At 36.6% G+C, this 26785-nt stretch overlaps 2 protein-coding genes across 3 annotated transcripts; one reads left to right on the top strand and one right to left on the bottom strand.

Moving 5' to 3' along the window:
* Window positions 1–4445: 4445 nt before the first annotated feature.
* On the top strand, window positions 4446–13358 carry LOC103965929 (ubiquitin carboxyl-terminal hydrolase 14-like). 2 transcript variants are annotated; one of them, XM_048585530.1, is made up of 20 exons: window positions 4446–4685; window positions 5882–6053; window positions 6704–6816; window positions 6906–7242; window positions 7482–7576; window positions 8489–8622; window positions 8704–8760; window positions 8861–8938; window positions 9283–9337; window positions 9424–9465; window positions 9789–9869; window positions 10404–10602; window positions 10715–10772; window positions 10860–10982; window positions 11311–11399; window positions 11489–11578; window positions 12019–12183; window positions 12319–12434; window positions 12552–12684; window positions 12819–13358. In XM_048585530.1, exons 1-20 carry the CDS (start codon window positions 4461–4463, stop codon window positions 12995–12997), a joined length of 2541 nt encoding a protein of 846 aa, XP_048441487.1. In that variant the 5' UTR covers window positions 4446–4460; the 3' UTR covers window positions 12998–13358. The 2 variants fall into 2 exon arrangements, with proteins under 2 accessions (XP_048441487.1, XP_009377308.2); XM_009379033.3 differs by having other exon boundaries at window positions 12013–12183.
* A 716-nt stretch (window positions 13359–14074) lies between these two features.
* Window positions 14075–16135, bottom strand: LOC103965960 (transcription factor MYB41-like). Its single transcript, XM_009379064.3, has 3 exons — window positions 15933–16135; window positions 15637–15766; window positions 14075–15052 (listed from the first exon to the last, which is right to left on the bottom strand). Exons 1-3 carry the CDS (start codon window positions 16063–16065, stop codon window positions 14284–14286), a joined length of 1032 nt encoding a protein of 343 aa, XP_009377339.2. The 5' UTR covers window positions 16066–16135; the 3' UTR covers window positions 14075–14283.
* Window positions 16136–26785: the final 10650 nt, after the last annotated feature.

Here is a 26785-nt window from a genome sequence, read left to right as displayed (position 1 = left end):
CGAATGGCCATGGCTTTCTCTCTTGCTGCATGTGGAGACATTCCAGTTACTATCAAGGATCCCGGTTGTACCAGAAAAACATTCCCCGATTACTTTGAAGTCCTCAGGAAGTTTACCAAGCATTGAACAGTGGTTATAAGATATATTTATCTGTAGATAGGGAGAGAGAGGGATCGTCCTTGTGCCTCTACAGCCAAAGCAGTGCAGATGGAAGCCACACTTGTTTCAGTTTCTCTTTATTCCCCTGTAATTTTGGATGATTTGTATTTGCGAGTTGAGCTCGTTATTTGTATTTGCGAGTTGAGCTCGTTATTAAGAAATAGAATAGCGGCAAGTTTGATGAATGCATCTAATTAGATTACTTTTAAGTACATTAACAATATTGTACTAATGAATTCTAACTATTCAGTCTAAAATATTTCAATTGAAGTAGTTTGTCATACTAATTAATATTTAAGATAAAGTTTATAAATATGTTTGTTTTACAAATAAAGTATATTTAGTAATTCACCTTTATTGGTTAAGAAAATTAAATTAATGGCACATCTAGTATTATACCCTTTTTGGTCATTTTACACAGTCACAGCTGTTTTATATAAAAGTTTACCAAACACTATCATACTGCTTTTTTTTCCAAAAGCACTTTCACAAAAAAGTTTACCAAACACTCTGCTGGCTTTTTTTCACAGCCGTTTTTTTTCACAGCACAACAGAAGCAATTTTTTTTCAAAGCACAGCAATACCAAACCAGCCCTTAATATTCCGACTGAAGGGTTGAAGCTATGTAGCTGCAAGCCTGCAATGGTGAAGAAGATTAATTGAAAAAGAATAGCTAATGGTGTCCAACGGTAGCCTTGAGAGGGTACAATGTGTTTAAAAGGCAACGAATCTATATCTCCGGAGCCTCCTCAGGCCAACTTGGCCATTCTATCTACCGCTACATTGGTGGTTCTATGAATGTGACAAACTTTTGAAGAAACAAAATTATGGAGGTTACTTATAATATCTTCAACAAGAAAATTAGAACCTGATGAACCTCCTTGCAGATTACCAAGAGCTTGGACAACGTGCAGCGCATCGCCCTCTATTATGACTTGCTGCCATTTTCGTTCCCAGGACAAGCAGACTCCATTACGTGCTGCCAGGGCCTCAAACATCTTTAGGGAGGTGACGTGGGATATTTTGTGAGCAAAACTTCCAACATAGCTACCAACTTCATCACGAAATATATCCCCGACACCCCAGTATTTGTAGTGGCATTGAAAGCCCCAACGACATTGATCTTGATCCATTGCGGAGGGGGATGAAACTAGGGTGAAGGGGACTTGAGTGGCTGCGGTTTGGAAGGTGGCTGCTCTTTTAAAAAGTTCGAGAGATGAAGGCCTGCCAAATGGCCCACGAGGGCTGGGTTGTCCACCTTGCCATCCTATAGGAGGGAATTCCTAGCCCGCAAAATATCATGAATAAACATAAGAAAATGGGCAAACTGGCCTAATGAGAGAGCAGCACCTTGGTGGCTAACTCAGTCGCGGACAGTAGATAGGGCAGCAACTCGGGTGACATGGCTGATGCTAGAAGAGAAAAACACTAAACATGCAAATGGACACTCGATAAGCACATGTAGTGCCGACTCCGGAGAGAAGAGCTATATAGAACACAAAAGTTGTCCATCGCAATACCCTTTTTCCCCAAATTAGAACGGTTTGAAGGATGTCCAAGCAAGCCTGCCAAATACAAAATTTGATTTTACTTGGAAAGCTGGCCGTCCCGATTAGATTCCAAAAAAACGGTCCTCAATATGTGGCCTCGAGGTGGAAAGCCTCTCGTATAATGATCAAGCTACTTTTTATGCACTTTTAACCGAGAAAATACCTTTAGCATCATAGTGCCATATCAAGCGATCCGGTGGAAGTCTACCGCTGAGTGGAATGAGGAGAATCAAGTGAACCTCACTGGACGGAAATTCTAGGAGACCGTGCCTGGAGTTATCAGTGAGGAGACAAACTCGCCATCAAAGCCGACTGGAGGGGGAGAAAATGACCAGAAAAGATGTGGGCGGTCCACCCACCTGTCATGCCATATCCGAATTGAATTACCATTACCAACCTGCCAACGTGAGCCTCTTTCCAGTATTAGACGAGCTTCCAATATTATTCCTCTCCAGCAAGCTAACGGGCAAGAGCCTAAAGAAGCATCCCAAAGGGAGTTGCGGGGGAAGTATTTGGCTTTAAGTAACCCAGAATCAAGAAAGTCAGGGTTAAGTATGAGTTCTTCTCTCTTAATGTAGATAATATTGTTTGTTAAAAAAAAAACTCATGCCAAAGCCCACATATGATAATTTGGTTACTATATATTTTTCTAGGGTTATTTTATTGGCATCCCTTATATTGTTTAATACACATTACTTGGGTTATTTTATTGGCATCCTTTATATTGTTTAATACACATTATGCATTAAAATCACCTGACACTTTCTTTTAAATTAAAAATTATCGTAGTACACTTGATTTACTTGCCCAAACTACCTCACACCCTACACCTACTTCGCACATTTTCTGCAAAGAGAACCTGCTCATATCCATCAAAATTGAGATTCGGTAGGTCGTTACCGAGTTTATCAACACCGTGAAATATTTTATCAGGAAAATGTCAAAACCTTATAACTTTTCAACAGGTATATACCGAAGCTATGCATATTTTCAGTAGGCACCAACTAGGGGTGGGAAATTTTGCTATAAACCGATTTACCGACCGAACCATACTGATCTGCTCATAATGGTATGGTATAGTTTTGGTATTTTTTTATAATTGGTTGACATTTTACCGAACCAACAATTAATGGCATGACTTTGGTAATTGATTTTGTATGCCGATGGTATGCCATACCTACCAATATATATATATATATATATATATTTTTTTTTTTTTTTTCTATTTAGATATTTTAGGTTTTTTTTTACATGTTTGACTCCTCAGTTTTAGGGTTCAGAAAATAAATGACTCCTTAGTTTTAGGGTTTAAAAAATATATGTATATGTATATGATTCATGCCATAATAAATATAGAAAATATTGTTAACAAAATTGATAACATCATGATTACTGATACTATATATACACGTACATATAAATGATTTTGAATGTATATGCATTGCTTATGTTTAGGATGATGGAGTCTAGCCAATCAACCGCTAGTGCACAACATAGATTAACCCAAAATGAACCACACAATGCAACCGAACAAGCACCTCAATCTGAAAATCAAAATGAGCCCTTGGAATTGGAAGATAGCGAGGAAGAAGTGGAAACCACTGGTTGTGCCATTTATCAATCGAACCAACCAATAATTTTGGTTGAACAGATTTTTAGCAACCTCAAGAAGACGGTTGACTAGAAAAAATTGATTTTTCGGTAATTATGTATATGTGGCTAACAGGTGGCACAAGGAATTTGGCACGATTGCCAACCAAACCCAGCCCTAGCACCAACCAAAGAGTACGTAGCAAATGCAATGGTGAAAATTTTGGCAGGTATCTACCGAAATGTCTTCCATTTTCGGTAGAGAGCTACTGAAATACATTTAAATTTTTAGTAGGAACTTACTGAAAAACTGAATTGTGATTTGGGATTCAACAAGCATGATGATTCGTTCAACCTAAATGGCAATATGAAAAAAGTATGAAGTCTTATCTTATGCCGAGGCCTCCAAACAGTCGATTTCATATTTTATTTTCTAATTTTTTTAACGTGTTTGTGCCTTTATTGGTTATGATGTTGTTCTGTAATGTCAAGGTTGAAGAGGTTTTAAAGTATGAAAGTTTTATTCACATACTCATTTTTACTTCTTACACACCGTTATCAAATTTTGATCGTCAGATGAATGAGTTGAAGAATGTCAATAACCACAAATTAATAAGGATGTGTGAAAAGTAAAAATATGTATGAATAACACTATCCTTAAAGTAACACTTGAAGAAAAAGAATTTTATCAAGTTAAACCCAAATAAAGTACATTTTGTTGGGCCTATATATAGTAGGCTTCCTAACTTCAAACCCCATGATACAATACAAAAACCACTAGAGCCCCATGTTCTCTACCAAATTGCTAACTTCTTTTATAGTAATGTTAAGAAGACTAAATTTTTCAAATTAAATCAAACCAAATGATGTGATTGTAGATGATTTGATTATTAATTAAACATCAATTTAAGTGTTATTTCTTATTGGTGATACGACATTTGATTTAAAAATTTGATCTTTCTAACATTATCTGTTTTTTCAACTCTTCTTGAGATGAAAAAGACAACTAAAGAAATTTCAAAAAAGTAATGATAGGAAATTAACTTTTTATATCATATTAGAAATTAGATTTAAATAAAATTCAATCACAAAATCATATAATTTATAAAATATAGTTTAAATAGATGACACTTTTCAAAACATATTCAGTGTTGTTTTTGTATGCAAGAAGCATACAGAAACTTTGCACTTAGGGCAAAGAACCATATTCTCTCCCTATCTGTCTCTCCCTCTCGTCCCTATCCAATTTCAAAACCCTTTGTTTCTGCAGAGAGAGCGATGCTGGATCCTATGGACCTGCTCCTATTCAATCTCTCCCGGGTTCGGATCCCGGAACCCACCAACCGCATCTACAAGCAAGAATGCTGCATCTCTTTTGACACTCCGGTAACGAATTTCCCTCCAATTTTGCTCTCACTCACTTTATCTACTCCAAGCTCGATACTTTAGAATTTGGTTTCGTTCTTCTGTTGAATTTTCTCGAGCTTTCTCGCCGGCCAAACAGGGGATTAGTATGTTTACTTGTCTTCTGTTTGGCAATGGCGGAGCTAGAAATTTTTTCCCAGATGGGCTAGCTTAAAGATTTAAATCTTTATAAACAAAGAAATTTTTTGACAGTATCAGCTAACTTCAGAAAATTTTCACAAGGTGAGCCAAGAATTTTCGTTATTCAAACAAATTCAAACTTGTGCATGTACAAGAAGCGATGAGAAAAAAGATGTGAGAAAAAGAGATGATTTGTAAACTGTATTATATAATTAAACTAATAGAATTCAAATCCGTAACTAAATATATGGTGGGTTACATTTGAAAATCAGTAAAAACTGCATGTAAAATTTTATTTTCTACCAAAAGCTAGCCCTTAATGTGGCTCCGCCGGTGCTGTTTGGCTGCTGAGGAAGTATAGGAAACAACTAGAAGCTGCTACGACGAATTCAGGATTTGCTCACTATACTAATACTGCCCTTTGTGTTAATTTTTATTTTCCCTTGATTTAGCTAGTGTTTTCAAATTTGAGTATTTCTTCCAAATGCTGCTTTGATTTTTGCTGCACTTCAATGATTTTTATGGCTTATCACTGTGTTTGTTTCGTTTTCTTTTTTCCTTGTATTTTGCTGGTGCAATTTCCACTTGCATAGTTTGGATGCCGGAAAGGTGTACAGAAGGAAAGTGACTCTGGTTATCAAATGATTGAACAACTGGGAGCAATTTACTTACGATACTTGGTTGACATACATGCAAAGTAACTATGAATTACGAGTTCAATATAGTTGGTGAAGTTTTCTGTATGTTCATAAAAGCAAATACCTAAATAACTTAGTATGAAACATATTCGTAGGGTTTCAATTACTTGGTTTCTTATACAATGAATAGTGTTTGGTTTTAGGTTGTTGTGATTGATTTTTTGTCCCTTTTTTTTTTTTTTTTTAAGAAGTTATAAGGGCTAAGAGGCTTCAATTTCCCTTGACATTTAAATGTTGAAAAGTTCTTGGTTGTATCAGGAATTCGCTTAAATAATTTCATACAATTTGTTTTATTTGTGGGTTTGTTTTCTCTAATGGTTATTCCGTGATTGTTTTCAGAGATCAGAAGGTGGTTTGTTTGTGGACATGAACACATTTCTTGCTTTTGGGAAGGATTGTGTGGGCTGGAACTATGAAAAGACCGGAAATCCAGTTTATTTGCATATAAAGCAAACAAAAGTGTTGGTTCCTGAAGATAGGCCTTTGAAGAAACCCACACTCATGGCTATAGGTAATTTTAATCAAAATGATCTATGCCTTTGCGGTATTGGAAATTACTGAGTTTGGATGATGTATTTTTGCAATCTATGCTATTTAGAGGCACCATTATGCATGTTGGATGACATATCCTGATCTGATAGTATTTAGACTAAAATGCATGCAGGATATGTATAGTCATCGAACAGTAAGAGTTTTAACAGTTCTCACTGAAAACAAAATGAATGTGTATAATCTTCAAAGGAGAAAAAGGAACCTGATCTCTCTTTGTTAATATCGAAGCAAATAATGTCTGTTGGCGAGGAACACACGCAAATAAGTTAGTATTTGCAAATAAATCTTATTCAAATTTGAAGAACCGCTCGCTCTATCTCTCTATTTCTAGTATAGTAGTGCTGAGTCCTATTTTCCAAACTATATAAGCCAAAATGTTTCTATTAAAACTTTTGAGGTAAATAGACAAGATGCAAATTTTATGGATCTTTCCTTAGTACATACTACTACAATTTGTATCTGTATTATTTGATGTGGTTGATACAGGCTCATCATGTTTTTAGTGTTAATATTGCTTGCTCCGCAAGACCCAATGGTTATCGTACTGTGTACTAGTAGTAGATGTTCTGTTGTCGCGAAACAAATTTTAACCTGTGGCATGATTTGTAGGTGTCGATGGGGGATTTGATAACAATGAGCCTGAATATGAAGAAACACACAATATAGTCCTACTGCCTGATTATGTAACTCTTCCATTTCCTTCTGTCGAATTACCAGAGAAGGTGCTCATTCCTTTCTATTTGTTCTAGATCATTATTGATGTGAATAAATAAGAGAGCAAATAGGGAACAATTATGACTTTTTTCTGCAGGTAAGATTGGCAGTTGATGCCATTTTATTGGCTGAGGGTGCTGAGAGGAAAGAACAACTTGCAGCATGGACAGCCGAGAAGAAGCAAGTTAGTGCTTATGCAACGAATTTGCAACAGATTGACAATGGTATTATTATTCCTTCATCTGGCTGGAAATGTTGCAAGTGTGATAAAAGAGAAAACCTTTGGTTAAATCTAACTGATGGAATGATCCTTTGTGGGAGGAAAAATTGGGATGGAACTGGTGGCAACGACCATGCCATTGAACACTATAAGGAAACAGGCTATCCTCTTGCTGTAAAGCTGGGGACAATTACAGCTGATCTGGAAGGAGCAGGTAATGCTGCCTTGTGTTGTTAAAATCTCTGCAATTACTTATCGTATTCATCATGTGCTTGTGTTTGTAAGTACATAAAAGTTACGCAATTTTATCTGGTTCATGTTCATGAATGAAAAACATGCTGTTTAGCAGACAAATCCTGGCAAACATGACCTAGTAGTTGATTATTTCAAATGAATGAGTTTGTGTTACATGTATTGATTTCTATTGATAACTAACATATTGTGGCAGCTCAGATGTTTTCTCATACCCAGAGGATGATAGTGTATTAGACCCACTTTTAGCACAACATCTGGCATTTTTTGGCATTGATTTCTCATCATTACTGAAGGTTAGTTTCATCTTTTCTGAAATGTGTTTTGGACCTCCTAATTCTCTATTTTTTTTTTTTTTTCCAAGCAGGGCTCCTCTATTCTTAACATATGCTAAAAAATGTTCTTAATATAGAGAGTTTAACTATTATTTTTTTATTAGTTGGATTAAATCTTTATGTGGCATTCTCATATACCAAATGTGAAATGATTCAGTTATTGTCAAATTATATACCAGTTGATTTTCCTTGCAAAGATTGAAATGAAACATGTGGTATTGTATTTTTATACACATTTGAATAAATTTATTTCCCGTTATGAATGAAAATTTCAATTTTTAGTGTGTTAGGGATATCTTTTAGATATAATTGAAGACAATTATAATGTTCTAGCAGGATAACAAAACTTGTGAAATGTTTGACTGGGTCAAATTTTTAATAATACAATGAGGTATGAAAGATCTAATGTTCATCTTTTAAGAGGAAGAAATCTGTTGCATGCCAGTAATCTAATGGTTGGGATTTTAAATACAGTAATGATATCAAGTTCTGTAACAACTACAGAAAATTTCTGGACTCTAGCTCTTTGAACAGGTCTTGAAGTTTTCTCTTTTGGTTGCATTTCTGTGTTGCACAGAAGAGTCAGCACTCTCCGAACGGGGGATTGATCACATATTCCTCTTACCTTTGGTTAAAGCACTCCCTTGCTGGACCATTTGGTTAAAGTGCATGGTCAATCGTGAATGTTCCAATGAAAACCAGATATCTCTGACTTCTGATTTGCTTTTGAAGTTCAGTATTTTGTTTCCCTGAAATTTCTTAACATTCCAAATGTTTTCTTGGAAATTGTGCATTTGGATTGCTGTGCTTTTAGTAATATTATTCTGTCAGTGTTAAATTTGATAGAATAGCTGATACCATTCTTGTTTTCAGACAGAAATGACAACTGCTGAAAGAGAGCTTGACCAGAATACCAATTTTGACTGGAACCGGATTCAAGAAAGTGGACAGGAGGTTGAACCGATATTTGGACCTGGTTACAATGGACTTGTCAATCTTGGAAACAGGTATATTTGGTACCTGTTTGGTATTCTGAAGACATTGTATCTATTGACAATGTCTTGATTTCTCATTTTGTTTTATTGCAGCTGTTATATGGCAGCGACTATGCAAGTTGTGTTTTCAACACACTCTTTCTATTCCAGGCGAGTTTACACTTTATGTTATTTAGTTTCAATGAAAACAAATCAATTTAGAAGAGAAATGTTTCATACCGGTTAATATTTTGTTATTACATTTGATCAGATACTTCAAGAATCAAAGTTTGAAAATGGCTTTTGAAAAAGCACCAGCTGACCCCACTGTAGACCTGAACATGCAGTTGTAAGTAGTTAGCGGATTGTTAGTGTTGATTCTATGTGCATTTCTATCATCTATTGTGGTTAACTATATGTTGCTATTCACGCTAAGAAAGCTAAGCTGTGTTACTTGTTAATGTGAGTGTTGTGTTCGACATTAATTGCTTTGCAATTATTGGTGTAAACACAAGTGTCTGCATGTGTAGGTCTGTTTTTTTATTTTTATTTTTTATACTTCTGCAAGTAGTTCTTTTCCCTCTTCCTCGGCCTATCATTCTAAGAAAATTAAGTTGAGTCATAAAAAAACTGGTTTAGGAAGGTTTTCTGTGCAAGGTCATTTGTACTTAAGATTTCTGTGTTATATGGCAGAACAAAGCTGGCGCATGGTTTGCTGTCTGGTAAATACTCCGTTCCTGTAACCGAGGTATGTTTGTATTAGCAAAATGGTTTATTTGATTTGACGGTTTCTGTTTGCTTGATGGTGGCTGAGATTTCTTATATGTTGTCCAGGAAAAAGATCGTACAAATGCCATTGCCCCTACAACAAAATTAGTAAGCTCTCTCGATAAGCATCTGCATTCTAAGTGCCGTACTTATCTATGCTTATTCATTGTTAGTGTTTTGGTATTGCTGTGTAAATTTGAACTCAACATGCTAGTGATTTGTATCCTGTTCACTTTTATATTGAATCTTGATGAGACTGTTGTATGCATATTTCTCGATACTTTCCCAATACTTACCTCAATTACTTATACTTTAAAAAATCAATAAAAAGAACATGCTTCCCCCATTTAATATGCCAGGCTTCATTCAGAGATTTCCTTTTGACTTGTTCTGTCTCTCTTTTGTTTTAATCCACCTTCAAATAATATTAGAAACAGGAAGGGATACCTCCTCGTATGTTTAAGGCGGTTATAGCTGCCAGCCATCCTGAATTTTCTTCCATGAGACAACAGGTACATTCACCATCTCTTATGATCTATGACAAAAGATTTGCAATTTTTTACAGAACTCTGTTTTTTTTTATCCTTGAAGAAGATGCGTGGTGTTTTTTTTTTAATATTTTTATTGTCTTATTTACTAAAAAATTGAAGTTTAAAACCTCGATTAATATCCATGTGTGAATTTATAATGTAAATGACAAAAGGATGAAGCAAGAAAATGGCAGAGAGAACGTTTCTATATTTCCGTAAATCTCATATCTGAGCAAGAGGTACAAGAATAATGATATTTTCCTTACTCAGGATCCTATATCAGCCACTCAACCATTCATCCATTGCGATTATAACACGTGGCCTACACTTGGCATGTGAGAAGAAGCGACTAAGAAACTAGCTGTTAGAAACTAATCCACAACATTTAAATTGTAATGAACAGCTAACAAAGCAGTAAACAATTAAAAGCATATGCAACTGGGAGAACAATATTTGATCCTCTCACATATGACTTTTGCTGTTTAATGTAAATAATTGAAACCAAATTTTGTTTAGGATGCCTTGGAGTTCTTCCTTCATTTTCTTGACCAAGTTGAACGAGTTCATTCTGGAAGACCTGAAGTGGATCCTGCGAGGAGTTTTAAGTTTGGCATCGAAGATCGTATTATGTGTTCGTCTGGGAAAGTTGCTTACAATAGAAGGGTTGACTACATTCTCTCATTAAACATCCCACTTCATGCTGCCACTAATAAGGGTGAGTTTCTTCTTGGGCCACTGTTGATGGTCTTGAGTCACTAATCACTATTGATGCTGAAACATGATCCAGAAGCTGATACTCTTGTTTTCTTCTTACTTTGAAAATTCAGAAGAACTTGAAGCCTTTCAGAAATTGAAAGCAGAAAAGATTGCGGAAGGCAAGGAAGTGTAAGTTTATATGGTTTCAAATTCAATATCATGGTGTCGTTTTTGATCTCCTTGCACACTTTGAACTAAGAATGTGAGTTCTTCCAGATCCGGTGATGAGATTGTACGTCCAAGGGTTCCTCTAGAAGCATGCCTTGCAAGCTTTTCATCTCCCGAAGAGATACAGGATTTTTACAGCACTGGTTTGAAGGCCAAGACAACGGCTGTGAAGTAAGCTTTCTGATTGCTGGTGTCAAAATATTTTTAGGTTATGTTATTTTCGTCTGCTAAAGGCTGATTGACGGACAAGAATGCATGTGGAGGACTTGAAGTTATTTGGATAACCAAAATGATGGAGCTGTCCACTAATTTTGGTTAATTCTGTTCCACTACAAGTTAAGATGTTTAGGAAGGAAAATTGGTTAATTCTGTTCCACTACAAGTTAAGATGTTCTTTTATCATGTATTTCCGAACTGTTAACTAAGCATGTCTTGAATAATCTTGATGCCTACTGAAAAATTATATTTTCTTCCTTAAATCTATTTTAATACATTGCAGGAGTGCAGGTCTAACTTCGTTCCCTGATTATCTGGTGTTGCACATGCGAAAGTTTGTAATGGAAGTGGGTTGGGTGCCGAAAAAACTTGGTATTTTCTGCTGGGTTCCTAAATTGTTATGCATTAATACTTCTGGTTTTTTATAGGCTTCTCATTGTTTTCTTTATCCGTCTCTGCAGATGTATATATAGATGTTCCTGATATCATAGATATCAGTCACATGCGCAGCAAGGGACTCCAACCTGGTGAAGAGTTGTTGCCGGAGGGCGGTATGTGTTACAATTTTATTTTCCCAATGTCTTATTGAATATTTTTTGGAGAAATTGTAAAAACTTCTCGATGGTGCCTGCATATGTTCGTGGATGTTCCCTTAAGTGCATTTTACGTGGAATTTTCACTCAAGTTGTAGTGCATTTCAGTGGATCTTTGTATTGTCATATCATAATTAAACCTAAGTACTCTCATATTTTGGAAGTCTGTGAACTTGCAGCCAAACAAAAGTGTTAAAATCATGTTTTTAGCATGTAATTGCATTATGCTCCTTAGACATGTCCTTTACTAATTGAATTTAGAAAATGTGCAAGCACCACGAGAGTCTCTTTTGCATATTTTGGTCTTTTATGGTATTTGCATACATGCGCTTGGCTAATTTAAAATGATATTTGTGCTTCTCTCTGAATTATGCGTTGACTAGACTATTCAGTTTCAGGGGAAGAGGAGGAACCAAATGAGCCTGTTGCTGACGAGAGTATTGTTTTCCAGCTTGTTTCAATGGGTTTTAATCATTTTCACTGTCAGAAAGCTGCCATTAACACGTCAAATACTGGAGTGGAAGAGGCAATGAATTGGCTACTTTCTCACATGGATGCTGCAGGTAATGCAACAAGGTTCTTGCCAGAATGTCTTTCATCTCAGAAAGTAGTCATCTTTCTAGCAAGAGTTAGCTTTTGAGCTGTGAGCTGTTATGTTTAGGGAACAAAATGATACTGATGCACTCTTCCATTTGCAGATATAGATGCTCCCATTTCTCAAGGGGGACAGTGTGCGGTTGACCAATCAAAAGTTGATATGTTGATTTCATTTGGTTTTCAAGAAGACACTGCTCGGAAGGCACTGAAAGCATCGGTAAAACTTTTTAGGAGCTCCTTTTTATTTCTAGAATAGGCAGCTGTTTGTGTATTTGTCTAACTACAGAAGATTTTGGTAACCTTTGCTTATCTTTAAATTATGTATATTTGACAGGGTGGTGACATCGAGAAAGCCACGGATTGGATATTCAACAATCCTGATGCTTCTGCTTCATCGGACATGGATGCGACAACATCTGACACTGCATCTACTGTGATTGATGCTGGACTGCCTGATGGAGCAGGGAGTAAGTATCTTAGACCTCTGATAGATGTATATATGTGATGCATATGTGATACGTGTTAAACAGTAATTACATGAAGACATCCGATGTGTTCAATTTTAGGGTTTTGAGAACTGTTGTCGCTTGGCTCTATGCAGGATATAGACTCATTGGAATTGTAAGCCACATCGGAACATCTACTCAATGTGGTCATTATGTTGCTCACATCTTGAAAGATGGCAGATGGGTTATTTTCAATGATGACAAAGTTGGAGCTTCCGTTAATCCTCCCAAGGACATGGGATACCTTTACTTCTTTGAGAGACTTAGTAGTTAAGTTGAGGGACACCACATTTGTCGACACTGGAAGATGAGACCTGAGATGTTCAAAGGTGTAAAAGAGGCAGTGCAGGAATTTGCTGAAACTGCGTAATTTTGCCAATATGCTGGGGGATGGTGTTTGAATTTGCTACATAGATTCATGCCAATTGCTGAGGTTCCGCATTCGGATTTAGCCAAGTTTCTTCTTCATTTATTGAAGTTCTTGTACTTAAGAAATTTTTTTATGAACGGTAACATGTACAAGGACCATCTTGAAGTCCATTCTTATTTTTGTTGGGTCATTAAGTAGTGTTTTTGTTCGGTACACAATTATATATTATATATATATATATATATATATTAAATGTTTACTACAAGATCTTGAACTTCTTCGCACGTACATCCGCGCCATTATATGAGATTTTAACTTATCACTTGTGTTGTAATCCTGCACTCTAAATTTACTATGACATTTTATGAAGATTTAAAGTGTTCCAAAATAAGGCTAATGGCACTAGCTAACATTAGCATAAATGGCTCGGTTAAAGCATTTGCTCGGGCATGCGAGGTCATGTGTTTGAATTTCTTTCTGTGGTTTAGTTAAATTTAACGTAGATTATCCTATCGTTTAAAAAAAAAATGAACTTTAAGGAAATGTAGGTCTAACAAGAAAATAAGTTGATCTTGGATTCATTGTTTTAAACTCTAAGTATAACTTAAAACTTTAGCTTATTATTTAATACTAAAATAGTCAGCTCTACACTTTTTTTTATTCGTGCAATCACTTTCCTCCTGATATCGCTGCCAACATTCAAATCGCTGACATGCTCCATTCCCTTGATCTCTGCTTCCTCTTCGCCCTCGTCATAAACCTCACGCAGCCCGACTTCAAGCCAGCCGGCATGTATATTTCCCGAACTTTGGGTGGTATTGGGACCCCCTCGGTCCCAATGTACATCCTTCACTAATTGATATGATACTAAAACTTTATAATGCAATGTGAGGAACTAAAATTCTGTGATGCATTTAAAAGTCACCTAAGACGTAATTAGCCTAAAACAAAATAATAAAACCATCATAAATCAAGTCAAGATTAACCATCGTATCAAGTATCAAGTCATTTTTCAAAAATATATAAATGATGAGATTCACGTGAATTTCAGATTACTTCAAAGCCCTAGCTAAAATCAGAGTGCAATATTAAAAAGTTCACACAAACTTTGATTCGCATGACTCATGAGCGAACAATATTCCTGCTTGCTACACAGCCTCCTCGTCTAATAATTATTAATAACGTTTTTCTCACAGAAGTTGGGTAACGTTTAAGTCATTGGGAATGTCATGATACATATTTAAGATATTGCTGCAAAAACTATCCCTCTCATCTTCTGTGCAACAATTGGCATAGGTAGTGGTGGCCGGACTTGAGGAAGGTGTTGATAGCAGCGAACCAAAACTACACATATTTTGAAAGCTTTGATTATTAACGTTATCAGAAATGCACGCCGGCTGGTAATCTTGTCCTGGAATATTATGGCTAATGATTGACTCGTAGTAAGAGTCATACGAGCCCACCTGGTTTGTTATTATAGGAACAAAACTACTCTGATCGGCTCCATTTGTAGAACAAGGGTGGCCAAAATCAGTGATAAGGGGTTGGTTTAGAAATGGGGCGATATTTGGGAGCTGGTTTGATTGAAATTGGTTTTGATCATTGTTTTGTAAAAGGGAAAGTGGGTTTTGTTGAGCATGATTCTTTGAAGGAAATTCAGGATACGATGATTGCGGTCTGCGTTGGCTTGATAACAACGTAGCGGTTAAGTTGAGGAGCTCTGGATCCGTTATAGGTCCAATACTGAGCAGATTCGGAATATTAAGCTGCAAATTATCTGACGATGAGTTACAAAGGGTTGATGAGAGAAGGGAGGTGAGTTCAAGAAGATCGAGACGAGGAGTATGAGTGACAGGATCAATCCCCATTTTTAATAGCCTCTTTCTGATGTGTGTGTTCCAATAGTTCTTGATCTCATTATCTGTTCTTCCTGGCAAGCGAGAAGCAATGGTAGACCACCTAGATAGAAAGAGATCATCTTAATTAGCTTATAGTTAAGTACTGAAATGAAAAATTGGCATTGACTTGTACACTACTTTTGTCCACTCTTCAATCAAGACTTATCTAAATATGGCTTAGCTTAAATTGACAGTGTGATGACATAAAATGTCCTAAGCTCCCTTCTTGATACATAGCGACAAACCTAATCTTTATAAATTAAAAGATTTATGGAGTAGACAAAAGTTCTTTTTTGTTTTTTTAATTTTAAATTTATTATTATTAAGGGGTGGGGGAGGATTCGAAACGATTACAAAAATTTAGGAAAATGAGAAGTTTTGACTCAGGACGCATGAGTGGAAACCCGGAACCCTTTCCATTAGGATATGAGACCACATGCCAACAAAAGTTCAAAATTGTTTTGGATAAAAATCAGTTAAAAGAAGAATTTTTTTTCAATGGACTGAAACAAAACATGAAACCTAGAACTTTGTCCACTAGGATATGAGACCACACGCATGAGTAGAATGTTTTTGATAAAATGGAAAACTAAAACATGAACAACAAAATTTTAGTAAGATATTTTCTAGTGTATATGTACGTACTTGTTTCCCAAAACACTGTGTAACTGTATTATGGTCTCTTCTTCTTCCAGTGAGAACCTCCCTCTCTTAATATCAGGTCTTAAATAGTTTGCCCACCGAAGGCGACAACTCTTTCCACACCTTTTCAGTCCTATACACAAAACAATAAATGATCAGGAAACTTCACAAATTTAGTGAATTATTTGTACTTAATTCAACTATATATAATTAAACAACTATATATAAGTAAACATGGAACAATCCACCATGAAAGAAAATTTAAGACGTGATGATTACTAATTTGTAATAAAACTAACCTGCATTCTTGGGGACGGTTCGCCATCTCCCATGCCCGTGTTTCTGAATGTAATGAACGAGTTTATGATCTTCCTCCGGAGTCCATGGACCCTTTTTCAATTCATTCGTCTCACAACAAGGAATTTTCCCCATAATATTAGTTGGTCAAGAAAAAGTTAATCTATGTTTGGAAGAGAGAGAGAGAGAGAGAGAGAGAGGAGAAGCAAAAGAGCAGAAATGTTGCTGTAGGGGAAGTGTTAAGGTGTATATAAATATACAATAAGGGAGCAAAGCAAGCGAAGCAAATTGGGAAGTCAATGGGGTTCGGTACCACCCTAGCTTGTTCACCATTCCAACGACACGTGTCTTGTTAGAAGGACAAGTATATGTTATATAATCACCTCTCTTATTCAATGAGGCCACGTAAGCTGCATGCAAGATTATGCTGCCTAATATTACGTTCCTAAATATTAACAAAAAAAAAAAAAAGTATTATACTACTAGGGTGTACGTATTGATAAACTTTGTAACTCAAGTATGGTCCATCACCAATATCATTGATATTATTTCAACTTTATTACCTATTATTAAGTGTTGAGTTTTATCATAAAGCCATCTGAAGGATGAAAACTCCCATATATTAATTGAAGAATATTTTATCATAACGTGTGATCTATTCTCCAACACGTATGAAATTGTTCTCAAATAACTAAATGACTACTTCGCATAAGATTGTTATAAAGAGCATTTTTGGTTGTTTACAAACACGAGTTACTTAGGGTACGTGGCTCGGGTAAAATTGATAAATAGAGAACTTATTCCTTCGAATATGGAGTGGCAAAAGCTCGATCACCATAATTAGTTCAATTTTTTTTTTTTTTTTAAGCAACGATATATTGATATTTCAAACTACTTGGTGCGTAGAAAATAATTCCTTGAAGAAATGAAAAAAAATGAAGAATCAAGATGGAATCGAGAATCAAGATTCAAGATTCGAAGATGTAGAAAGGAAGCAGTAGATACCAAGATTGATCAATCACCGAGCGATTAGCTTTTTTGGCGAAGATATTATGAAACAAATTGAGGTTCTACTATAAATTAATTGATAAAGTGAGAAGTAGCACAACCTCTTACAAGTCTTTGCATAATTTGGTTGCTCACCGACGTGGGATTTGATCCTCACATTCTCACAAATTTATTCACCGTAAAGTATTTTGGTTCTTTTGAAAAAACTTGTCAATTTCTAGTTAAATAATCACATGACTTAAAATAGCAACTGGAACTACAAATATAATAGAAATATATTCAACATCTAACTGTCCATGCTCGCACAATAATGCATGTCAATATTATTCAACCTCGAGGTACTTTGACCAGCTGGATTTTATCCAAATTAAAGTCGTTAACAGTCTGCGTGTGACACATTAAGATCCTTTTCCCTTGTAATGTCTATTATCACAATTAGTAGCTGTCACCAAAATCATGTCACCACGTTATCCCCCACCGACGAAATCGTAGACTGCTACAGAGCACATTACATCTTATATAGCCAGATTCCAGGCAGTACCAGTTTCACGCATGCATGCATGCATGTCTCCCAGCCTTCAAGCCAATCAGCTGCAATTTGTTATTTCTTCATTATGTTTGGCCTCGTTTGGTACGAAGAATTAGATTACAATGGACACATCACTGTTTATAAGTTATTTTAAAGAAAGAAATTGAAAAATATGGCTAATTTAGAAGTAGAAGGTAGATTACTAAAATGCTTTTACGTTTTCAGCCAAGCCAAACTTGGCTCCGCCCTTCCATTTGATTGTCTGCAGTATTGTTTGGAAGATTTTATGTCTTATCAAAAGATATGATCGTATATTTCATACTATAAAATGTATTTACGTTCATGGGATGAATTTGATTGGGGTTATTTAACTTTAATCCTTGAAAAAGATTAAAATTTAATAAAAATGTGGTATTAGATTACATATCCATTATAGTTCCTTTACGTATCCTTAATTCAGATTAATTAATGTGTAATTTATTCAATGTCTCCCCCCTTAAATATTTAAAATTATTAATATACACATTTTAATTTATTTTTTTGTCCAAAAAAAGTTTTTTTTTTTAAATTTATTAATTTAATGTAAGATCCCACATCGCCCAGGGGAGTGATCCTTAAATGTATATTCCCATCCCTACCTAGCACGAGGCCTTTTGGGAGCTCACTGGCTTTGGGTTCCGTAGGAACTTCGAAGTTAAGCGAGAAAGGGGGCTAGAGCAATCCCATGATGGGTGACCCACTTGGAAGTTGCTCGTGAGTTCCCAAAAACAAAACCGTGAGGGAATGGTAAGCCCAAAGCGGACAATATCGTGCTACGGTGGTGGAGCGGGCCCGGGAAGTGATCCGTCCCGGGCCGGGATGTGACATTTAATCTAATATTCTTTAAACTTGAAAGACTCAATTAATGTAAATGTTAGTACCCAAATGTATGTACCAAGATATTTGTTCCGTAATGTATTATATTAAATTAATGTACCTAAATGTTAGTACCGAAATGTATGTATCGAAATGTATATACCGAAATGTATGTACCAAAATGTATACACTGAAATATATGTACCAAAATGTATGCACTGAAATGTTAGTACCAAAATATATTATATTGAATTAATGAGCCGAAATGAAATATACTACATTAAAATTAGGAAGAGAAAGAAAAAAAAATTAAAACAAAAAAAATATATAATTAATAAATGAGGTGATTAATGTATCAAGGGACTAAAATTAGATTTTGATCTTACTCATAATTTTAGTCTAAAAGTCATCTTTACTAAGGATTAAAATGAAGTTTCCTAAATTTTTCTTGAATGCACATTTTAAATTAATAATCTAATTAACTAATGAAAGAGAAATTATTGTTTTTGTTTACACAGATAAATGTAACACTTTTTTCACTCCTTATATATATGATTCATTCATAATTTCTTGCAATTAAATAACAAAATGAGACATATACAGAACAATATATCAAAAAGTTAAAAACTGATCAGAAAGAAAATTCTGCATGTGAAAATGGAATGACAAGTAGCATGTATACATAGCATTGTCATTGTACAGTGAAGTTTGGAGAAGTTTGAAAGCACGTCAATAAAAATATATAATAAAAGTTGTGAAGATGGAGAGATCTCTGTATGCGGTCAAGGATTCTTGTCACCCTTGTTCAAAACTGAACATAAACTTCTTACATATTTCTTTGACAAACATAAACATCTTCTACATCCGTATCGCAATTTACTCCTCAAATATAGCTTGCATAAAGAGAACTATACGGCTCAAGATTTGAGTACTTATAAGTTATACACACCTAGTAGATAGCTACAGTGTGAAAAATGACAACTATGAAAGTTAAATTAACTAGTGAGGCAGTGTGTAGTGTACAATTACTAAACAATTATTTTCATATATATATATTTCGAGTTTATTGCATACATTTCATATTTATATTGATGAGAAGATAATCCGAACTCAAATACAATGAAACAGACACTTTATCGACCTAACTCAAATCACAGCATAAAAATAATCTTTAACCAAAAGAACAGTAACTCACCAGTTGATGATTATGTAATTAGGAATCAATCAATTTATTCTGAAGATATCAATGGGCCCGGTATAATTATTTCAGTCAACCATTAGGTCATCATATTCTGAACCTTTCACTTATGGAAAACATGCACACTCATAACCACTAATCCAATCAAACGAAAGTTGGTTCGTTAAAACCCCATTTGATGGTTCGATGTTTTGGGTCAGATCATGAAGCAGGCGACAACTAGTTGTGATTTATTCATCTTATTGATTTTCTAGTGGGATTAAATAATGCATGTTTTGTAAACTAAATGACATGAAAGTTAATGATTGAATTATTACTTAAACGTTAATAAACGTATTCATTTCTTATTGATGATACATAATTTAATTTACAGATTTAATATATAAATGTAATCTACATGCATTTTCCACACTTAGTCTTGCTCGACCTAGCTCGCTACCTCTTTTAAATATTCTATTCAGAAAACGAAAGACGAATGCTTCTAGCTCCTAATATTACGATCTACAAAAGCAAAGACTTTGGACCAAGTTGGCTTTAAGGGCTGGCAGCTAGCTAGCCTAACTTAGCAGACCCTTGAGGATTATCAATCTTGTTAACATCTCGTAGCATGAATGCATGGTGACCAGACCAAGAGGTCTTCGTTCTAAAAATCCAAGGCGTCTTTTGGTGCATCTTTTGTTTCATTTGTAGGATTGTTGGTGATGCTTAAACTCACCAAGTCGACAAACATATTGATGTTCTTTTTACGCAATAAAGATTTACATACAACTATAAATATCATTTATATTAAAGAATATTTTGTGGATGTGTTAATTTTATGTGTTCAAATAATATAAAGTTATTACTGAATGGTGTTTCAAGGACCATAGAATCGTGGATTGTGTGTGGTCTGTCTCCTTTTGGATAGATGCTTGTGACAGTTACCTAATCCGAAAGTTTTGGATCGAGAGAGAGCGATTACTGGAGCTACTGTTGACCATGCGCGTTGCCATGCAAACGAGACTGCTCATCGTTTTGTCCGTTATGCCCTCTCCTCCCACTGTGTGCGCGCCTGGTTTAAAGAGTCACTAGATATCATTCTTGATGTTTTGTTCACTGATGGCAGCATGTAATTGTGCTGGAATCTTTTCTCAGCTTTTTGTATTTACTACTGCTTAAACATTTTACGATGAATATATATATAATGGAAGATTATATTCACACAACTCAAATTACTTCTCCAACATTTTTTTAATTTTTTAATATTTTCTATCAAGTGTTAGTGGTGTGTAGAAAATATTAAAAAATAACAAAGTATAAGAAAAGTAATTTGTAATGTGTAAATATAATTTCTGTATAATATATATATATATATATATAAATCGTAGCCTTCTAAAAAAAAAAAAAAAAAAGAAGAATTGAGGTTTCACGTAAAATCAAGAGTGGTGTGCTATCTATACACTTATTTTATTTTTTTTTTTTTAACTTTCATACATATTTTACTAATTTATGTCATTTAATTCTTTCAATTTATTTGATCTAACGATAAAAAACTGAGAAGGGTGTGTGGAACAAATAGGTTTGTGAATAACACCACTCTAATTGACAATACATCTTAGCACATGCAAAGTTTATTCTTTGTTGGATGTGGAAATCATACTCTCAACATCCCCACTCATTGTGGAGAATTTCAAATCTAACATGTGGACAACACAATACGTGAAGCACATGATATGTAGACATTGAGCTTCATACTTAGAACAATTTGGTTGTGATACCATGAAAAAATTAAGATTCTACCATAAAAATAATTTGCTCTATCAAGTATCTAACTACTTATATACACACATAAAGTTTAATTTATTTCAGCATAAGATTTATACACTCAACATGTGCCATTTAAAGTAGACTCCACAATTTGAGATGACATATAACAAATTGTATACTCCACAATTTGAGATGACATATAACAAATTGTGTCTGGTATCGTGATCTCAAATACGATAAATTAATTAATAACCTAGTCTTACATATTAAGTGGCTTTTACCCCAAACGACAAGAGTATTTTCAAACATTACTTTATACAGGAACTAAGATATGCACAACTTCCATTGGCTCTTAACTTCTTATTTTTTTGTAGAATAGGATAAGTACACCTAAGATCTGTATCTCCTTTTGGCCACTCATTGTTATGGAACTCCCTAGAAACTACATTTCAATATTTTTTTTGAAAATACCTAGAAATAGGATAATTTTTTAATCTTGAGAAAAAAATAAAACATTTCAAAGAACCCCAATTTTTTATCTAGAAATTTCAGCCTTCATTTCTCATTTTGGAGAGAGAGAAACAAACTCCCAATTCTAGTTCGAAGAACCCTAGCTAACCCACCCATCTTCTTCATCCAAGAGCTCTCTCTCTAACCTACCCATCTTCTTCATCCAAGCTCTCTCTCTCTCTCTCTCTCTCTCTACATTTCGAATATAAGCAAGATCTCTCTCTCTCTCTCTCTCTCTCTCTCTCTCTCTCTCTAACCCACCCATCTTCTTCGATTTTTACCTTTTCATTTGTAGGTTTTGTGAACTGGGTTTGCTTAAGTTTGCTTTTTGATTGATGAATTTTTGGAGTTGAAGTGATTGGTTTGGTGTTTCTTGGAAGAGACCAAAATCCTTCATTTTTTATTTTTGATTTTTTATCATTTCTCTGATTTATATGTGGGTTTTCATTTCTTCTGTCTTTTCCCTTCCTCTGCTCCCTCTCTCGATCCAAATTTACAAGCACTAAAATAGGGTTTGGCTTTTGTTGCAATTAAATTAAAAAACATATTAATGAGGAGGTACTCCAGGTCCCTACTCTTCGATGCCGACTCGAGCAGCAGCACAACCATGCAAGCCATGACCACCAGAGCGACTTCAATCGAGGAGCAGCTAGCTTAAATGAATGAAGCGATTACAAAACTCACACGGATTGTGGAAGAGAAAGACTTGCAAATCGCCGCACTTAACCAACTAGAGGCGTAGCACGACATGAAAATTGACCCAAAGGTTGATCCACTAAAAAGTGAAGTTGACGAAGAAGAGAAGCCTCTGGTGGAGAAAGTCAAAGAAAAGCTGGAGCCAGACCAAGTAGCGACACTCATAGGATCTCTCTCTATCCAGCAGTTGCAAAAGATGATCGCCAACACCATCAAGGTGCAGTATGAAGGGAGCTCACATACCTTCGTGTTGTACTCGAAGCTATACTCCAAGAAAATTGACGCCCTGAAGATGCCGAAGGGTTATCAACCACCAAAGTTCATGCAGTTTGATGGAAAGGGAAAAGAAGCACGTCACCCATTTCGTCGAAACTTGCAACAATGCGTGGACTAAAGGAGACTACCTCGCAAAATAGTTTGTCTGCTCTTTAAAGCGGAATGCGTTCGACTGATATACGGATCTAGAGCATGAGTCCATTAAGTTGGGAGCAATTGGAGCGGGAGTTCTTGAACCACTTCTACTGTTGGAGCTAACAAGTACAAAGCAATGGAAGGAGGAGCCAGTTGTTGACTACATCAACTGGTGGCACACTCTAAACCTTAACTGCAAGGACAGACTCTCGGAGATCTCCTCGATTAAGATGTGCGTCCAAGGCATGCAGTGGGGATTACACTACATCCTTCAAGGCATCAAACCACGGACCTTCGAAGAGTTAGCCATCCGCGCCCATGACTTGGAGTTGGGCATCGCCCATCATGAAAAAAAAGAGCCAATCACCGACTTCAAGAAGGACAAACTGTTTGCTCCGAATGTGGATTATCGTGGGAAGAAGCCTGCCAATGAAGCTTTTACCATCAACACTACCCCTACCAAGACCTCCTATGCTCCTGTCAAAATCTCATCTAAGAACAAAGCAAAGGAGATAAAGAGAGGTGAGCCTTCTCACACCCAAGATAAGTACAAAAACACCTTGATGGAGCTGGAGCAGAAGACATACCCTTTTTTGGACTCTGACATGGTCGCAATGCTAGATGACCTGTTAGAGAAAAATGTGATCGAGCAGCCTAAATACAAGCGTCCTGAAAAGATGAATTGGATTAACAATCCCAGGTACTGCAAGTACCATCATATTGTAAGTCATCCCGTTAGTGCTTCATCCTCAAAGAGCTCATCATGAAGATGGCACGCGAATCGAACTCGACCTAGAAGACAATGCTGCAACGCACACTACTGTGATTGTGTTTGGATCATTTGATCTCATTCCTCTCCAAATGATGCATGACCACTCCCGTCAATGCTCAAGCCACACAACACCTTCTGCACAAGCATCGTTGGGGGTAAGTGACCAAAATGCACTGATCGACAATGAATAAGGATGGATATTGGTGACCTACAAAAAGACAAGGAAACCAAAACCACAAGTTACACAGCCAAAGGTGGAACAAGGAGGAAATCACCGCCCCCACAACAACAGGAAGCCCAAAGGAAACGTAAGAGTTGCTAAGTCAACATACAGTGGGGAACCTATAGAGCAAGAGCCACGCATTCCTGTCTCCTTGCACAAGTATTTCCCGAAGGACTTCTTCCAACAGTGCACTACCGTCGCCTGTCACATGGTTGAAGTAGAGATGGAAGAGCCCTCAAAAGGTAAAGTTATCGCAATTGAGGAAGAAAAGACCCTTACGCCTAAAGAAGGTCTACCAACACACTTTAGCATCGAGGAGCGCTATGATTACCAAAGAAGATGCAAAAAGCACTAGCAGTGGTCTTGGCAAGTCCTGACAACCATGAAGTGCAAGAAAGTAAGGACGAAGGCTTGAAACTTCAACCATATGCGTATGCCATGTGTTGTGCTACCTAGGACGCAATCCACTTCATCGATGAAGACTTGCTGCTAGGATCCAAGCCTCACAACCATTATCTCTTTGTCTCTGGGTACGTAAGAGAGCACAAAGTCAACTGCATGCTTGTGGATAATGGATCAGCCATAAACATCATGCCAAAGTCAACAATGACCACAATCGGTATCAAGGTGGATGAACTATCCCTAAGCCGTCTACTAATCCAAGGTTTTAATTAAGGAGGACAAAGAGCGATGGGCATGATCCGAGTGGAGATAACCATTGGTGAACTCAAATCAAGCACAATATTTCACATGATTGATGCAAGAACTTCTTACAACTTGCTCTTAGGAAGGCCTTGGATCTATGAGAATGAAGTAGTGCCATCTACCTTCCACCAATGCTTAAAATTCTACCGAGGAGGAGTGAAGGTGATCCAAGGCGATACCCAGCCATTCACCGAAGCCGAATCACACTTCGCAGACACCAAGTTCTACATGGAGGAAAACATGGTGCCCAAAGCTCTTCCAAAAGAGATTAAATCCATGGGCAAATCAACATATAAAAAATATGATTGGCAAGCCATGCCCAATAAGTAAGAAGGAGAAGTCGTGCCATCTTCAAGCAAAAACGATGATGAGCTTGTTAAACCTGCAACAACCAAAAGGAGTAGGACGCCCTCAAAAGAACCGAACACACCCATTTTCCAATACATCCCGATGTCGAGAAGAAAGAATGGTCAATCGCCGTTCGAAACTGGAGCAAGCAAAGCCAACACACAATGGCATAAGGATGATGTAAAGTTGCTCAAGACGAATGCAGTTTTGCCTCTAACACAGCTAGGCAATGCTAAGGTTGCAAGACCACCATAAAGCTTCATAAAAGCTTTGCCAAAGGAGGTGGAACCAAGCTTTCTTCCAACCAAAAAGACCAAAGAAGGTTTTGATCCAAACACCTATAAACTCATGTTGAAGGCTAGGTGCGACTTCGCTTCCTCTTCAAATCCTGGAAAAAAGGTTGCAAACATCGTCAACAATAAAGACCGTGACCTCACCAAGACTCAAAAGAAGTTGAAGGAGCATGGTTATGGAGTTGACAACAACAAAGCTGGACTTGGCTTCACACCAAATGCACCCGTGAAGATTTAAAGCAAAGCGAAAAATGCTAGCGTTCAACATATCAGCGTGCCATTAAATAAGATCAAGAGGAGCCTAAACTCACCCCTCTGATGTCAGTTTTCGATAAGATGAATCGTTCAAAACCTAGTATTTTGACACTTAATCGCATTGATGGTCAAGATCGAACCTCCGCCTTCAAGAGGCTTAATACGCCAACATCCCAAAGCTCTGTTTTGAAAAGGTTATCAAAACCTAAGAAACAAAACAACACGGCTAGCTCTCCTCCGCAAAGGTTAGCTTTGGAAAAACTTGAAGACAATAAGAAGCCTTCTAGAAAGAGGGAGACAACGCTAAAGGAATAAAAACTCGACGGGCTAACAGAAAAAGGCGACGTTCGAAGCTCGATTCCTTCAAGGATGAAGTGCCAAGTAATCTTGAAGGTTAACATAAATGGATCACTAAAAGTAAAAAGGTGCACTATCATCCACACTGGACAATCTTCATGTCAACAAGCTCAAGAGAACATCACTGAAGATGAGGTCCAAGATGTCTTCCACATCATGATCTAAGAAAGCAAAGAAGACGAAATCCCTGAAGAAGATGTCACTGCTGCGCCACCACAGCTCGAAGATGGGGGGCAAGCAACGGTGGATGATCTCAAGGAACTCAACTTAAGCACAAGTGAGGAACTAAAACCTATCTTCGTAAGTGCACTACTAAGTGCGAATGAGATAGAGGAGTATTACCAACTGCTATTAGAGTACAAAGACGTCTTTACTTAGACCTACAAAGAAATGCCTGACCTTGACTCTATCATCATTGCGCATCATCTTGCAGTCAAGCCTGGAATGCGACCGATAAAGCAAACTCAAAGACGCTATTGATTCGAGCTCATCCCACAAATTGAGGCCGAGATTGACAAGCTAATTGAAGCAGGCTTCATTCGAGAGGTGTAATACCCTAAGTGGATCTCCAACATCGCATTGTCCTTAAGAAATCTAAACAAATAAGTGTTCGCATAGACTTCAAGGACCTCAACTATGCTTGCCCGAAGGATGACTTCCCCTTGCCAATCATCGAAATCATGGTGGACGCAACCATTGACCACGAGGCACTGTCATTCATGGACAGCTCTTCTGGATACAATCAAATTTATATGGCTCTCGAAGACGAGGAACTAACAGCCTTCCGTACTTCAAAAGGTATCTACTGCTACAAGGTGATGCCCTTTGGTTTGAAGAACGTTGGAGCTACATATCAACACATAATGCAAAAAATCTTCAATGACATGTAACACAAAAACGTACAATGTTACGTAGACGATGTGGTGGTCAAGACAAAGAAAAGATCATG

Source organism: the organism of the source record quoted next, unplaced genomic scaffold, assembly GCF_019419815.1.
Source record: "Pyrus x bretschneideri cultivar Hongxiangsu unplaced genomic scaffold, Pyrus_bretschneideri_v1 Contig23, whole genome shotgun sequence".
NCBI lineage: Eukaryota > Viridiplantae > Streptophyta > Magnoliopsida > Rosales > Rosaceae > Pyrus > Pyrus x bretschneideri.
The sequence above is the reverse complement of the archived record's forward strand: the minus strand, read 5'-3'. Positions and strand labels throughout refer to the sequence as shown.

Coding starts and splice junctions, on each gene's coding strand:
- LOC103965929 (XM_009379033.3), top strand. CDS start 4,461: ATGCAAGAAGCATACAGAAACTTTGCACTTAGGGCAAAGAACCATATT. Junction 10,603..10,714: donor TCATGCTGCCACTAATAAGG/GTGAGTTTCTTC, acceptor TTGAAAATTCAG/AAGAACTTGAAGCCTTTCAG. Junction 11,579..12,012: donor AGAGTTGTTGCCGGAGGGCG/GTATGTGTTACA, acceptor TAGACTATTCAG/TTTCAGGGGAAGAGGAGGAA.
- LOC103965960 (XM_009379064.3), bottom strand. CDS start 16,065: ATGGGGAAAATTCCTTGTTGTGAGACGAATGAATTGAAAAAGGGTCCA. Junction 15,767..15,932: donor AACCGTCCCCAAGAATGCAG/GTTAGTTTTATT, acceptor TTTTGTGTATAG/GACTGAAAAGGTGTGGAAAG. Junction 15,053..15,636: donor CACAGTGTTTTGGGAAACAA/GTACGTACATAT, acceptor CTTTCTATCTAG/GTGGTCTACCATTGCTTCTC.